The sequence below is a fragment of the Podarcis liolepis genome (genome assembly GCF_965112155.1).
Source record: "Podarcis liolepis genome assembly, chromosome: 8".
In the NCBI taxonomy this organism is placed as follows: Eukaryota; Metazoa; Chordata; class Lepidosauria; order Squamata; family Lacertidae; genus Podarcis; species Podarcis liolepis.
Window position 1 is genome coordinate 48,107,209 of NC_139560.1, and position 15,457 is coordinate 48,122,665.

The following is a 15,457-nucleotide window of genomic DNA, read 5'->3' on the forward strand; positions in this document are numbered from 1 at the left end:
TCAAATTATCTGTTTTCAAGTAAATAAAGCATACACATTATAACTTTGAAATTTTGAATGATTTTTTTAAAAAAAAATGTGTTATATTCCTGTATTACTATGAAGTAGTTTCATAAAGCTGAATGGCAGTATATGAATGCATCACTGGCTTTCCCATGTACAGTTCACAGGTCATGTCAAAGCAAGGCAGTGAGGGAGAAGCAGCCACAGCAGCAGAGGAATAAAAGGTAGCGAAGACCTTCTTTGCATGATTATCATGGTGTGGCAGAGCTTTAGGGTTGTACTATGGCCCTAGGATTACTAGAGCTCAATCCAATCCAAACTTCATTGACAAGGAGATGTAAACAAATGCTAGCAATATTTTATTTGTTTATTACAAACTTTTGTATCCCACCCGCCAATCAAATTATCTCCAAGACTGTTTACAACAGATACAAATCAACTAACTCATCTGATGCTATCTGGATGTCCAATAAAGGTGACAATGGCACATGGTTTTAAAGCCTCTTCCCAGCTCTCTGCTGTTCTTGCAGTCACTGGGATCAAATACGAGATCAAGCTGCGTGCAGATCAAATTATGACAAAACAAGGTTCAAATGCAACTGAAAACCATGCACAAAGGGTGAAACTGCTTTACTCACTGGAACTCTCACATGGTCTTCTACTTCTGAACACAACTCCGACATCCCAGAGCAAAAGCATGAAATGCATCCCAAAGCATTGGTGGCATGAAGAGCAAACGTCCCAGGTTTGCATTCACTGCAATGCAATCCAATCACATTCTCCTGACAAAGAAATAGATTGTTAATGCCAGTAAGGCTTGAACACTGGACTGAACAGTTTTTTTCCAGAAAACACTAGTTGATGTCTGATCATGTGTAAGTGACTATTATTGTATTATAGGCAAAGAAAAACGCACAAAGAAAAATAATAACCAGGCAAAGGTTTCATGCTACCTTGCAGACACATGCACCAGTTTCCTCTTCACAGTTGCAGATTCCTTGATTTTGATCACACATGTCTACTTTGCTGCCACGCAAGTCACAATCACAAGGAATGCAATCTGGGTAGTCTCTATACCCCAAAGCACAGATAGCGCAGCTGTCTCCTCCATATCCATTCTTACACTGACATTGAGCAGTCAGCTGGTCACACTGGAGACTGACTGAACCTATATCACTGCAATTGCAGGCCTTAGAAGAAAACAGGACAAGAGATATGTGAATCTTGCAAAGGTCATGAAGTTCAGAAACTATAAACTTTTGACAGACATTAAAACTTGCCAGCAATTTTCTGTGGAGGAAAGTCCAACTTTAGAAATTGAATACTTTACCCAACATTCTCAAAAGATTTATCATCTGAGCCCTAAATTATATTTCCCCATAGTAGATAATATTGGTTTGCAGGAGACCATTAAACAACTAGAATTGATCCAATATGAGACATCACCATTACAATACCTTTAAAAAAATAACCCATCTAAACAACAAATTACTTGGCCATGAAGCAAGAAAAAGGAGGCAGAGGACTCTCACAACACCCCATATGTGGGACTCCCTACCTCAGCAAGTTAAATCATCTTCCTCTTTATCAGTGTTCCACCAACATCTTAAGATAAGCTTTAAATAAGCTTTGATTCTATTGCTGTTTTTATTAGCTGAACTGCTGCTCTTCTCTTAAAAAATAATAATCTGGAAATTGTAGTTTAGAAAAGGTTCTGATCATACTTTGTGAAAGATCCCTGGTTCTCCTTGCATAATTACCACTTCCATAGTCCTCTGGACAGAGGAAAGGGTGTTAAATCTTACATCTGTAGAGTAGATAATCCCTTGAAAGTGTATTAATGGGTTCTTTTCACCTAATGAAGAGCTTATTGAAGTCACAGCTCACTGGTTTGCAGTTTGCATACTGCATCTAATTCCTTATTATACCTTCTTAGTCTACCACTTACAATGTGCTTGTCACATTTCCCCCCTATACTTGCAGCTATAAGCTCCTAGCACGACGTCAAATCTGAGCGTTCCCATGTGAAAATATGGAACTAGTCAATTGTTCTAGAGCCATGCAACCTTGTTTTAGCTTCTTCTTTTTGTTTTTTTTTTAATGAAACACATTGTTATGATAATGGTGATCTCCCTTGATGGACAAATTCTAGCTTTCTGCTTCATACTGGCTTCTTAGAAATAGACTGCTTAGGCTTCAGGTTACAAATATTTTGAGAATATAGAATCCAAGGCTGTATGAGCCAGTTTTTTATTAATGAATTGCTGAATGGTATTTCTTTTTCCACAACCAGAAAAAGACTCAAACTCGGGGAAATTCCTTGTCCTCTCAAAGACAATGTATCTTTCTAGTAACAATTTAAATCATCCACCCAATAGTGAAGCTGGATTGATTAAGTGAAAGAAACTGTTATATACTGTGGAATTCTTACAGATGTTTACCTTGATTCATGGTTAAATGACATAAACCTCATTTATTATGATTATGTCAATAAAGGGGACATATATTGTTCTACATACATCAAAACATAGGGAAGGAAGAAGAAAAAGTTTCTTTTCACCAGCATTAGCAAAAGCTAATATAGCAGAAGCTGACCTAATTTGTAGTGTTTAAATACCACAAATTCAATGTGCTATCTTGTGAAATATTTTTTTAAAGCTTTGTTTTTTAAAAGTTTCCTAACAAGCACAACATTACCTTGCACCCATTCTCTGGATCAAGACCCCAGAAGTTCTCCTCACATAGTTCACATTTTTCTCCTTCAGTATGAGGGGGGCAGATGCATCTTCCAGAATCTCCATCACAAACATCATGTGTATGAGCACAATTGCAAGCTACAGGAAGAAGACAGGGAGCAAGTAACCCATTTTGTCAGTGCTGGTAGACTAATAGCAGTGCTAGTAGCAGTGCTGTAGCATCAGGTCCATCTCTGCTTTAGGTGGGCTCTACCTGTGAGTTTACTCATAAGGAAGGAAGTAGCTCATAAACGTTTCCTATAAAGTCCTTTCCAATGTCTGAACTGGACTGTACACTGGTATTATCCAAGGTACACTGTTGTGTCTTAGGTGTAACCAGTCCTTTTTTTCTTAAAAAAATGTTTAGGGGTGCTCTCATTTTCCTACTCATATTGAAATACTGCCCCTCAATGAGGCCAAACTTAAGAGTCACAAAATGTTTAGGGGTATGCGTACCCCTGTGCCCCCCCCCCAGAAAAAAGTACTGGGTGTATCCGTTCAACATCTCATTTGGTTGCCTCTCTATTGGGTCAACATTTTTTATCTAATGCTTTTTTCATGTTGGAACATTCAAGGGCCAACTTTGACATGACTACTGAGAACTACATTAAAAAAATATGCACACAGAGCTCAAAATTCTTCACAGATCGAGTCAATAGTAAAAGCAAAATTATTACCAACACACCTCCTATAATCCCCACACCAAATGGCAAAAGGGAAAATTGGCACAGGAACCATTTTCATAAACCCAAATCCTTATTCCAATAGTTAGATTAATTGGATTCCCATTGCAGACAAAACTTGATGAGAAATGCTTTGATATCACTCTGCTGACCAGGCTTTACAAATAAATAAATGCTAAAGAGGCTCACAACTGACGTTTCCCATGGTGCAGCACAAAGCATTTTGTTAAAAGAAAATTCGTAAGAGTTTAAGAAACTGCCATGACCAGATTATGGGCTATAATTTACGTGTGCAGCCACCGTCCCGGAATGCATAAAAGCCATGAGCGCAACGATCACACTTCTCCCCAGCCACTCCTGGCACACAGAGACATTGTCCTTCATCATTACAGTCCTCAGCAGTTGAGCCAGCTTGACTGCAGTTGCAGGGACGGCAGCCAAGTCCGCTACTTAGGCCGTAATATCCAAGCTGTCACAGAGAAAAGAAAAGTGTTTCAGCAATATTTCATAGTTCCCTGAAACAAAAACAATTCCTCTCTTGTTTTCTTTTTCCATCGCTGAATGCGATCCATTCCTGCTCTTTGGCCTGCATAAAAATAGTGCCTTTCTGCTAGGCAGTGTGTTGGGAAACAGCACCCAGCTCACATTTCCCCCACCACATAGAACTTATGGGTTCTACTGTGCCCATCAGAAGCCTTTGGAGAATATATAGGAAAAGCAAATATTGTTATTTTAGAAAGGCTTTTGAAATACACATCCAGTTTCCTAGATGAAACTCCTTAAATGCAAAAGTTCACAAAAATAAAAATGGGGGCCGGGTGGGGTGGGGCCAGCAGTTTTGTTTGTCAAGTATCTATTAGCATATGAATAGATCCCAACATTACTTACCATTGAATAACCATGCAGCACAAGTAAATGAAAAAAAAGTTCAATTTTTTTCACTTCTCATCAATGTCAAATACTACAATCCACATCAGTTACACATGTTTTAAGACATATATTTGGAGCTATTAGCCCAAATCTAAAAATTGCTGAGGTAACCAAGTTCAGCACAGTAACCCGTTCCGGTACTTCCGGGTTTCAGCAACCCAAAAAAATGCAACCTGAAGCGGCTGTAACTCGTGGTATGACTGTACTATGATTCGGCCCATGTCTCAAGACAGCATGCAGGTTACCACCACCAGGCCGCTCCACCAACACAAATATGGAGTATAAATAGAACATGGTATCTTTGGTCTGTCTCTATATATCTGACAGAAAAGAAAAGACCGGATTTTCAGTAACTGCACAGGGCCAGGACCATAACACTAAGGTCATAGTATAACTGACAAAAGAGTAACTGCTGGCAAAGTGAGAGTGGGGGGGGGGTGCACAGCCTTCGCTGGCAAAAGGGAAGGCTTTCAAAGGGTGCTATTTCACCCACAGGCACTGCCTAGGGGGACACCAGTAAAACATGAGTAAATTACCAATACATCAGTAGAGCAAAAGAAGTAAAATCATGTGTGCTAACATCAAGATTTATTATTTCTTTCTTACCAAACACTTATCGCATCGGAGTCCCACCACATTTCCTTTGCATTGGCACAAGCCAGTCTTCGGATGGCAGACACTGGAAATGGAGCCATTCGCATGGCACCCACACTCTGATGTGTAAAAAGCACAAATAGAAAAGCTGAATATAACCAGCTATTAACAAAATACTTGAATAACTTTTCTCTATGTGAGGTTTAGGATTCTATACCCCACTTTTGCATATTCTTTCCATCAATATTTTAAATTTGTATTTTTGGATCCTGGACTTAAAATTAAGGCCAAGATCTAAACAGCGCCATGTGTGAAAGGAAAGTATTTCCACTCAGGAAAGAAGGGGGGGCGTTCTGTGTCTCCCCCCCCCCAACTGCAACTCTGTTCCACATCAATTCTGCTCTAGAGGGTCTTCCAACATTTGAGTAGCAGCTTTGTGGGATTCACAAGGAGATGCAGTGAAAAGCAGAGGCGGGAATTGGCCCACAGACTATACAGATTATCTATGCATATCTTTAGAAAATAGACTAAATTTTCTAAAAAGAAAGCTGAGCACCAGAATTCAAAATACTCTTTTATGAGCTGTATAAAATGACTGGCCCCAGCTTGAACTACAGAGACAAATCCATTGCCAGCACTGATGTAGCATTTGGAAAATCCTCAAACACTCTTTTCTCATTGTTGTAAATAACGGGATCTACAATAAAAATGTTTTGACTCCATTCATGTTGAAATACATATACCTCACTCTCTTCTTGAGATGTCCTTGTACCAATACAAAAATACTGGAGGCGATGCATACAAAGAGATTAGGCAGGAAACTACTCTCATTGCAGGAAACACAAGTATTTTTTGCATTGGGGTGCCAATGAAATGGCTTGGATCCTAACTAGGCTTCCACTGACAGGAATGTCTCCTGGGTGGAGTTCGACACACATGACTGTTCTGCTAATGGAAAGCAGAGAGACAACTTTCACCAATTCCTCCAAAAGGCCTGTGTGCCACCAAAAATCTGCTCTGGAGGGTTGGGGAAGTAGACAGTAGAGCAGCATGTGAAGCAGCAGAAGGAGATGAAAGAATCAGTAAATATTACCCCCACCCTTCTGCAAAAATGATCCTCTGCTGGAACACAGAGGAACACCTGTGAAAAGGAGGAGACACTGTGTTCACAGTTAAAAGTAAAGTGATTCTATTTATTAATCCATTGATTTCCTCAACCTTAATGTGCCTTTTTTTAGGACATTACATAAAGCAACTGTCCTACATATACAAAAATACTTGATCAGTTGATTTAACAGGAATTACTCACCACGGCAGTCTTTGCTGATCACCGCATCCCCATAATACCCATCAGCACAGCTTTCACAATGTTGTCCCACAGTATTCCCAATGCACTTCAGACATTCTCCTGTTAGGGGATTGCAGTGGCCGTCTTCCATGGGATCTACATTGCCATTGCAATCACAAGGAATGCATGACTGCCCAGGAACCAAAGGATCACCATAGTAGCCATTTGCACATCTGCACAAGGGATTGGAAATTGTGTCAGGTTACAGAAAGCCACATATTAGAAACACATCACAAGCCTGAAGAGCATAGCATGTTCATGTACAGATGCAAAACTAGGGTTAGTGGAGAAGTACACAACAGGACTGCAAAACTTACTGTACATAACGGGATCTTTACTATGCTGCTTGAAAAGATAATTTCACCCTTTGTTATGCTACATGTGCACCTAATTTGATTTCCAGGGCAAAGGTAGAAATAGGGAGGGCAGGGGGCAAAATATTCTCTAAAATTAAAAACAAAACAAAACACCCACCCCTGCATACTTTAATTCCTCATTTTAAAAACATGATATTTTATTGAAAGGTTATATATTTACAACTGCTTACAAGACTTATAGTGAAATGTTAGAATGATGGCAAACTTCCAGACCATAGTCCAAATTAGGCCCACCTGCCCCATATCTGGCATATGACACCAGCAGCAGGGCAGGTAAAGATAGGGCTGCAAAAGGAACAGGAAAGAGCCTTAAAACACGCTCCTTACTGTTCCTTGCTCTTCAGCACTTCTGGTGAGGTCTGCAGGAAAACACTTCTTTTGCTCTTGCAGTTTGATTTCAAACCATTCAGGCAAAGGGAAATACATTACCCAACATCATGGCAAACCTTTTAAGATTCAGATTCAAGTTCACTTACATGTTTTCCCTATAACTGGGTGCACACTGCATTCAAAGTTAGCTCAGCTTTTTCGAATCACCCCCGCATACTGCTCTGCATTAATCTTTTGCAGCTGCCCTTCCCCCATGGTGGGCCACAGGCAGTAGTGGCCAGGGTGGTGGGGCAGAGCTGCCATTCCAAACCCTGAGATGCTGCTACTTACCTGGACAGCTTTGGGGCAGGGCAAGGTGGTAATGAGGTCGGAGCTGTGCTGATGAACTGACAGAGTCAATCCAATACTCCTGTTAGTGCACCCACACAGCCCCAACTTTTCTGCCGCCTTGTCCTGCCCCAGTCTCAGTAAGTTGCAGCAGCATCAGCGTATAGACCAGAGCTTAGGGTTGCCATACGTTCGGAATTTCCCAGACATATCCAGAATACTGCATTCAACAGCAGTCTCCGGGCAATACTTGGCTAAATGTCCAGGAAAATCCGGACGTATGGCAGCCCATGGCAGCAATGCTCAACAACTTTTCTGTCCGGATTTTCACAGTTTGAAATGTGGCAACCCTACCAGTGCTTTCCAAACTGTGTGTCACATTAGTAAGTCGGCTGCAGTGTGTAGGTGTGTCATGTGAACGCTCCCTGCACTCCTCCCAGGGCTGGAAACGGATTAGTTTATCCTCCAGTTTGCTAGTAAAACTGAATTACTGTGTCATGAAATGATGCATGTCTGAAAAGCGTGTCACCAACATGAAAAGTTTGGGAAACTCTGATATACACACATGAACAGATATGGTAACCATCAGTATTATTCCCATCATGAATGGACTAGCCCTTTTGCAACACCATCTCTCTCTCTTTTACACACAAACACACACACGTCAAATCAGCAGGGAGTGGGGTTTCCACTTCTGCCAAAAGCAGCTTTGGGGAACACATTCCTGAAATGAGACTGACACGGGTACAAGTAATGTGTATTTTGAGCAACAATTCTGAAACAGGAGAGAAGCAAAACTGTTATTTCCAAATATATTTAATTGACAATATTTGCTGTTATTTCCAGGGTTCTAGTTCCATACCTTTCACACTTGGGTCCTGCATAACCCGGAGGACATTTATCACAGATAACTTCACCTCCATTATCCAAGTGACAGGTAGGACTGAAACTAAAAAACAATTATTTGGGGGATTATACTCAACCTATACAGTTTAAAAGCAACACACATTAAATGCACGCTCTGCATATTTATTACATGAATTGTGGTCACTACTGATAACACCACAGAGAACATCACAATGAGTGTTGTCCGGTGAGCGTACCATTTCCTCAACAAGTGCTTCTCTGTGAGGCAACATAAACTGCTTTTTTACATTTCAGAAAGATGAAGAACTGGGGAGAAATATGCTTTTAGGGGAAAGCGAATGGGCATACACGAACCTTTCAGCATGCTTCTATAGCAGCTTGCTGGATTGCTACCAGTATCTAGCAGCTGTGCAAGAATCAGCCTGAATTGATTTTGTTCACATAAAGAGCGTTAACACTAAAATATTTTCTAATATTAGCAATGCATGAAAATACCTTTACGAGGAAAAAAAAACCCAAGGGCGACATTTGTATTCAGTAAAGTATTGGAAAATTTCCAGCTCCTTGTCTTAGCCGTCTAGGAGCTATCATTTCTGAAGGGTACCGTGGAATTCTTGTCATGTTTTAACACCTTCCCTTCAGATTGATTTCTCTTCCCACCCCCCATTCCTTTCTGTTTCTAACTGGCACTGCTTGTCTGATATTGCTGGAGATGTCATGCAATGTTTCCAGTTAGCAGCTTACTTGTTGGAAGCAGTTTTCAGTGGGCAGGCGCACGGCTCACAGTCCTCTGGAGTCCCCCTGGACGGCGTCCCATAGAACCCAGGCAAACACTGATCGCAAGAACTCCCTGTAGTGTTGTGCTTGCAAGCCTGTGAGACATGCAAGACACCTTTTGATACTTATTCTGAGTGGAATTCTATCCCCGGAGGGGGGATCTCAGCATGAAATGACATGCAGCATTAGGATTCAAAGAACAGAAACAAAGAAACAAGCAGGCTATTGACAATATGCTTTTCCAAGCCAGCAGCAACAATTCCCTCATTAGCAAATATTTGGTCTCATGGATTAGTTGTGTTACTTTGACTGTGGACTAAATCAGTTTGCTAATATTGAACTCTGGAAATTAACAGGTTAATTTAGAAGATTTAAAGTTCTTTTTTTAAAAAAAAAATCACTTTGAGGAAAGGTTCCCTTTCTGGTGCAGAACTTAACGGAACCAGCACAAAAGTTGAGGAAATGTAATCACATAGTTATGCTCCAATATTTTTACTACTTGGATCCACAGGAATTTTTCCACTCAGCTGAGAAGGAAAAGCTATGGCTTTCATGACTTTTCATATAAAAGTGTTTTATGTCAGTTCTTGCCTAAGCCAGATAATTTAATTCCTTTAACATGCACACACACACACACAAAACTTTTTAACGTTACAGAAGCTGGGTGGGAAGATGCGCTTCCATGCTTCTTTGGGGTATACTACAAAACTGCCTTGCACTGAAAAAATTATATGAATTGATGTTTTTTTATGTGATCTTTTCGGAAATGAAAATGAAAGCGCACTGCAAGGTAACTTACAACACAAACACCATGAATGTCACACTCCGTTGCATGATCATGGCAATCACATGGCTGGCAAATCCCTCCAAAAAGTATGCCACCTACTCGGTAGTAGCCAGGAAGGCAGGACTAGGAAAGAAAGAAATGACAGCATGAAACAGTTCTTACAGCGCTTCAACCCGATTATTAGAATATTTGAAAACCTATTAAAAGTGAGTTCTGCATTAGCTCTCCTATAAAACAACAGCACAAACGTGTCTCTGAACTCAATCCACAGATCTATGCTTAAACAGAACCTTTGTCTGGCATGGGGAGTAAGTAGTGCTGTTTGCTATATAGCGTAATCGTCTGTATTTATAAAACAAAAAACACTAATTAAATATGTTATTTTTTAATATTTATACTCCGACACACAGGGACAGAATCCCATCATACAGATATAAAACCAGACTTGGAAAGGACCCAAATATGACATCCAGACCAAATAATCCCAAACCCTATTACAATAGTCCCTGAAATGCTGCCATATTTTCTTAAAGCACATTAAAATATATTCAGGAATCTTGCACACAGTGTCAATTAGCACATATGAGAAACTGTAATTTGTCAAATTTATAACAGAACAACTGTTAGGTGTTCAGCTTTAAAAATAATCTATGGCCTATCCAACCTTCAGTTTCTTTAGCTATAAACTCCGTAAAAATGTGGGGAAATGTTATTTTTTAGCAAGTGGATAAAATTGCCATAAACAACTGTAAACAATGCAGATTAGAATATGTTGTTCTGTCGTTAAGGTTTTAAAAACTGCAAGCAAAAACACTATGATCTGTATGTGGAAAGTATATTGAAAAGTGCTTCCTTCTTGTATATAAAACCATGACAGATTACCTCACAAGAAATCCCAGAATAGCCTTGGGGACATTCACAATATTCTACATCTGCAGCTGAAGACACATCTATGAGATTAGCATTTGCTGTATCCAAAGTGACAGAATCCAACCTGTATCGAGACAGCAACACACACACACACACACACACACACACACACACACATGAATATTCTAGTTAACAGGTATATGAATTGATTAAATGAAATAAATATATTGCTGAAAGATTTGAAATGAAAAACATAAAAGGGATCATGAAAACCATGTATCACTGAAAAGCTAACCTTCCTGAATAGCATTGTAAACATCATGGTACTCAATGGGGGCAACCTCTGAGTAGACACTAAAGGATTTCACTGGAAGGGGCTATACATTTAGAAAACATACCCAGGTATGGATTCGGACCATACCTTGTTAATAATTTATAGAGTCACTTATCAATTACATTTGGCGATGTATTAAATATCCTGGTATTAAATACCAAATGAATTCCCAACATAATTAATATGAGCTTTGCATCATTTGCGGTACTCCAGCACTTTCTATGGATACAGGGTCCTGTGTTCTCTGATATACAGAAACATGGGCAAAGGACAGCATAGGAAGTTGCCTTATATCGGATCATACTATTTGTCCATTCAGCCATGTCTCTGGCAACAGCAATCCAGGAACTTGGGATGTGGGAGAGGGAGAGGGAGAGGGACCACATCACCTGCTACTCGAGTCTTTAATAATTGAAGCATCAGGGAACCTAGGACACTGTGCAAGCAAAGCATGTGCTTTACCACTCCATCTAACCCTGTACTATGTACTCTGATTCTCAAGGTTCTCCAGACTCTCAGACATCCTTCCCCAACACCAGCTATATGGTATTTCTAACTGAGTATGTTAGGAACTAAAGCCAAGTTCACAAACGTGTGATAAGGTCCCTTCCCAGTAATTGATGTTTTCATAAAATCCTAACGTCTCAATTTAAAAATTAGTCATTTGTGCCCAGGTCATCAGTTCACATCACCAGAGATGTAAAAAGATGGACTGCAATTGACTCAGACTATGCATTTGTGCATAGTCATTTGATGGTTGGACGGTGTTCTCGAAGCTACAAACATGAGTCTGACCAAACTGCGGGAGGCAGTGGAAGGCAGGAGTGCCTGGCGTGCTCTGGTCCATGGGGTCACGAAGAGTCAGACATGACTAAAAGACTAAACAACATGCATTTGTGGGACTTCTGCATATTTGCCTACAATCTGAATCTTCACTAGTCAAAGACTTCACATTCCCAAGGTTTCCACAACAGACAGAAACTTGTTTTATTGATTCCGATGACTCAGGATACAAATTTCTGCATCAGATTTCATACCCTGCACATACACACAGAACTCTCTTTTCTGATGTGTCTATCAGCTTATCTTAACATGACATTTCAGCAAAAAAAATTAGACATTACAGCTCCACAGTAGCAACAAACAAATGCACACAGTAGCCTCATCTTATTGGATGAAAATCAAGAATAAATGTGAGATTTGGTAATATAAAGTCTCCTTGTTCCACACAGTCTGGTACAGAACAATGATTAACAAAATGTCAGCTTATTAGAATTCAGAAGCACACACTTTCCAACTTAAAGGCCCTAATAGGATGCAAGAAAGGAAGGTCCATCCTTCTCGCTCTGCAACTGGTCTTTTATAAATGAACTGCTTTGTCAACAATGCATGTGCTAGATGAAACCAATTTATTTAACACCCTCTATCACCATAGGCAAGGAGGGTTGAGTGTGTTCCCTCTTTTAATAATGATGATGATGATGACAAAAAAGTAAATGTCTGGGCCATGGGCCAAATCCAGTTGTGGAAAGGCCTTTCACTTTGCCAGAATAAGATTTCAATTGCAAGGTATAAATCTGCAACGAACTGGCAACAGCTTTATGTGGACCTCTAGTATACTCTGTTAATGAGTTGCCTTCTTAAACTTCCTCTTCCAGAGTTATTAAAGGTGTAGGATTCCTGTCCCCCTTTTTATCTGGAAATTTCGCCCATAAGTAAGGAGAATCTTGCGACCTAATTTTCCAAAAGTCTTCAGGTCAAGATCTAGGCAAGAATTAAGTGAAACACTTGAATACATACATTCAAATATACTTAGAGCTGACACAGGTAAAGTTAGGATTTTGCTGACAGAAAATTATTAACAGCATAAATAAGGCCTTAAGACTGTGGAAACTTTTTCTGACTTAGGTTCATCAAAGAATATTCAACTGGCATAACAGAAAATTTATTTCTAAACTGAATCTTCTTGTCTCCATTACCTGTATACAGCCTTTTTTGCAATGTTGTAACTGGCCCTGATCAAAAGATGGGTAACGTTTGCCAAAACTGTCATCAGCATATCTCGATCTATTAATTTCTTCGTATTAAAATCAACGAAGTTTTCAGACACAAGTCGCACAGTGCTGGAATACTCCTCATATGGTTGCAAAGACAACCCTTCAGATCTTGTACATAAAATTTGTCCATTGCCCTGAAATGATACATATATAACTGTATAGAGCTTTCCATGACAAAAGTTAATTGGAAATTTGTTTAACCATATAACTTATGAAACATTTACAAAGAACTGTCCTCTTATTCCAGAATCAACTTTCCAACCTTTTCACAGTCCATTCCCTAAGAAAAATTCTGTTTAAGTTGATCCATGTCCAAGGGATGCCTAGATTCTGATTTTAAACACATGGAAATAATTCCCACCAAAACCAATGGAATTTGCTTCCATGTAAGGTGTTTAGAGGGCACGTGGGTGGCGCTGTGGTCTAAACCACAGAGCCTAGGGCTTGCCGATCAGAAGGTCGGCAGTTCGAATCCCTGCAACGGGGTAAGCTCCCGTTGTTTGTTAGTCCTACTCCAAGTGGACCCACTGAAATTAACGGACATGACTAATTTTTGTTCATTAATTTCAACAGGTCTCCGCTGATACTGGATATAACCTGTTTATATAGCACTTTTGGGGTGTTAAAAAGGCTTCATATATATATTATATTATTGAAATCCACCCCCATATTGCAGAAATGACAAGGCTGGAGAATGTGGCTTATACTTTCAGCCACCTAGTAGGTTTATGGCAAAGGAGACTATCAAATTCATAGCTTTAGGCTTTGAATTAAACTCCTCTAACTGGCAGTAACCAAAATGCCAAGCAATACAAATACACCATTCACTGCATTTAATTTGTTTAAATAAATCTAAAGGCAAAGGTCCAAAGGGCTGCATACACACACTGGAGCTTTTCGACCTCCTCATTCCATCAGCAAATATCCCACCCCCAATAAGCTATAGTCAAAAGGTGATCAGATCTACCATATTGCCATTCCATGACACACAAGAGTTGTCTCCAGAAGAGGGGGGGGGACCAGCAACCAATACAACTACCATCCATGCGTGTTCACCTGTGTTTTGTGCATTCTTTCTCTTTGAATCCCATGCTCTACAAACCACTATTTCAATTCACATAATCTTAAATTACCTGAACAATAACATCCACATTAGATACCAAATCACTATCCGTACTGTCCATGGGAATTTCATAGGACACAGTATACTTCAAATAACCACCAAAGGAAGTGAGCTGGAAGAATAAATGTGTAAATATTTTTTTAAAAAGAAGTTTTTAGCATGACAGGGAAGAGTAAAACTTACATGCAGCAGGCTGAACAACCATTTCCCCATTCTTACTTTTTAGCACCAGTGTGGATTCCTCACTATTAAGAATTTACCTGTAAAATGCACCCAAATAAGAGATAACACTGCCCCACTTGCCATGGTAGAGAGTGTGTGCTTACTTTGCCCACCCCAACCCCTTGTTAAGTGCATAGAGCTGGACGAGGAAGCTAAAAGAGCAACGATCTTCCAACGAGAGCCAGTGTGGCGTAGTGGTTAAGAGCGATAGACTCGTAATCTGGTGAACCGGGTTCACGTTTCCACTCCTCCACATGCAGCTACTGGCTGACCTTGGGCTAGTCACACTTCTCTGAAGTCTCTCGGCCCCACTCACCTCACAGAGTGTTTGTTGTGGGGGAAGAAGGGAGAGGAAAATGTTAGCCGCTTTGAGACTCCATAGGGTAATGATAAAGTGGGATATCAAATCCAAACTTTTCTTCTTCTTACTACTTCTTTTAATTTTGTGCCCTTTTCATTGGTACCTGAGCTGCTGAACAGAAAGCAGAGCAGCCCAAAGGGAGGGAGGGAAAGGGGGGCAATTGCAAGGTGGGGAGCAGCAAAACAAAGTGATTGCTGGAGCGAAAGTGGGCTGCTGCAGAGTCAGTATGGGAGAGAGAGGCAACACAGATCATAACGGATCCTCATAATTTTTTTTAAAGATTCCCCTCAAAACCATCAACAAATAATAGCTCTTCTCCACGCCCACAGATGTATTCTGAAGATTGTTGGTGTTTTTGTTGACATTCTTTGTAGAAACCATGAAGATCCATGTCTTGTTTCAACTTTTTTGTGATCCCCCAACTACAGTGCAGTAAATCACCTATGGAGAATTAACTTGATGGTGGTGGGGTTTGGGGGGGGGGCACATTGTTAAATCATAAAAATTCAAAAGGGTCCATTTTAATTCTACTGGATCCAACTATTATCCAGACCCATTAAAAAAACCATTTGTGTGAGTTTGAGTAGACACACTTCCTCTTTATGTTTCTCTTCAGTGGACAGGAGTGATCCAAGGGAGGGAGGAGAGAAGAAACTAAAGGGTTTGATGCCCGTGGCACTCTCCCAAAATTCCTCAGGTGCCCATGGGCCCAAAAAGATTGGAGATCCCTGT

At 40.2% G+C, this 15,457-nt stretch overlaps 1 protein-coding gene across 1 annotated transcript in view; it reads right to left on the reverse strand.

Annotated features, from left to right (window-relative positions):
* Nucleotides 1-15,457, reverse strand: part of LAMA1 (laminin subunit alpha 1) — a 91,726-nt gene that overhangs the window by 38,218 nt on the left and 38,051 nt on the right. The window contains exons 13-24 of the mRNA XM_083518441.1: nt 14,153-14,254; nt 12,942-13,153; nt 10,641-10,752; nt 9,771-9,881; nt 8,939-9,066; nt 8,190-8,276; nt 6,255-6,466; nt 4,958-5,064; nt 3,710-3,890; nt 2,701-2,837; nt 957-1,193; nt 642-785 (exon numbers count right to left, since the gene is read on the reverse strand). Coding sequence (XP_083374567.1) covers nt 642-785; nt 957-1,193; nt 2,701-2,837; nt 3,710-3,890; nt 4,958-5,064; nt 6,255-6,466; nt 8,190-8,276; nt 8,939-9,066; nt 9,771-9,881; nt 10,641-10,752; nt 12,942-13,153; nt 14,153-14,254 — 1,770 coding nt within the window. The remainder of the gene's footprint in view (nt 1-641; nt 786-956; nt 1,194-2,700; nt 2,838-3,709; nt 3,891-4,957; nt 5,065-6,254; nt 6,467-8,189; nt 8,277-8,938; nt 9,067-9,770; nt 9,882-10,640; nt 10,753-12,941; nt 13,154-14,152; nt 14,255-15,457) is intronic.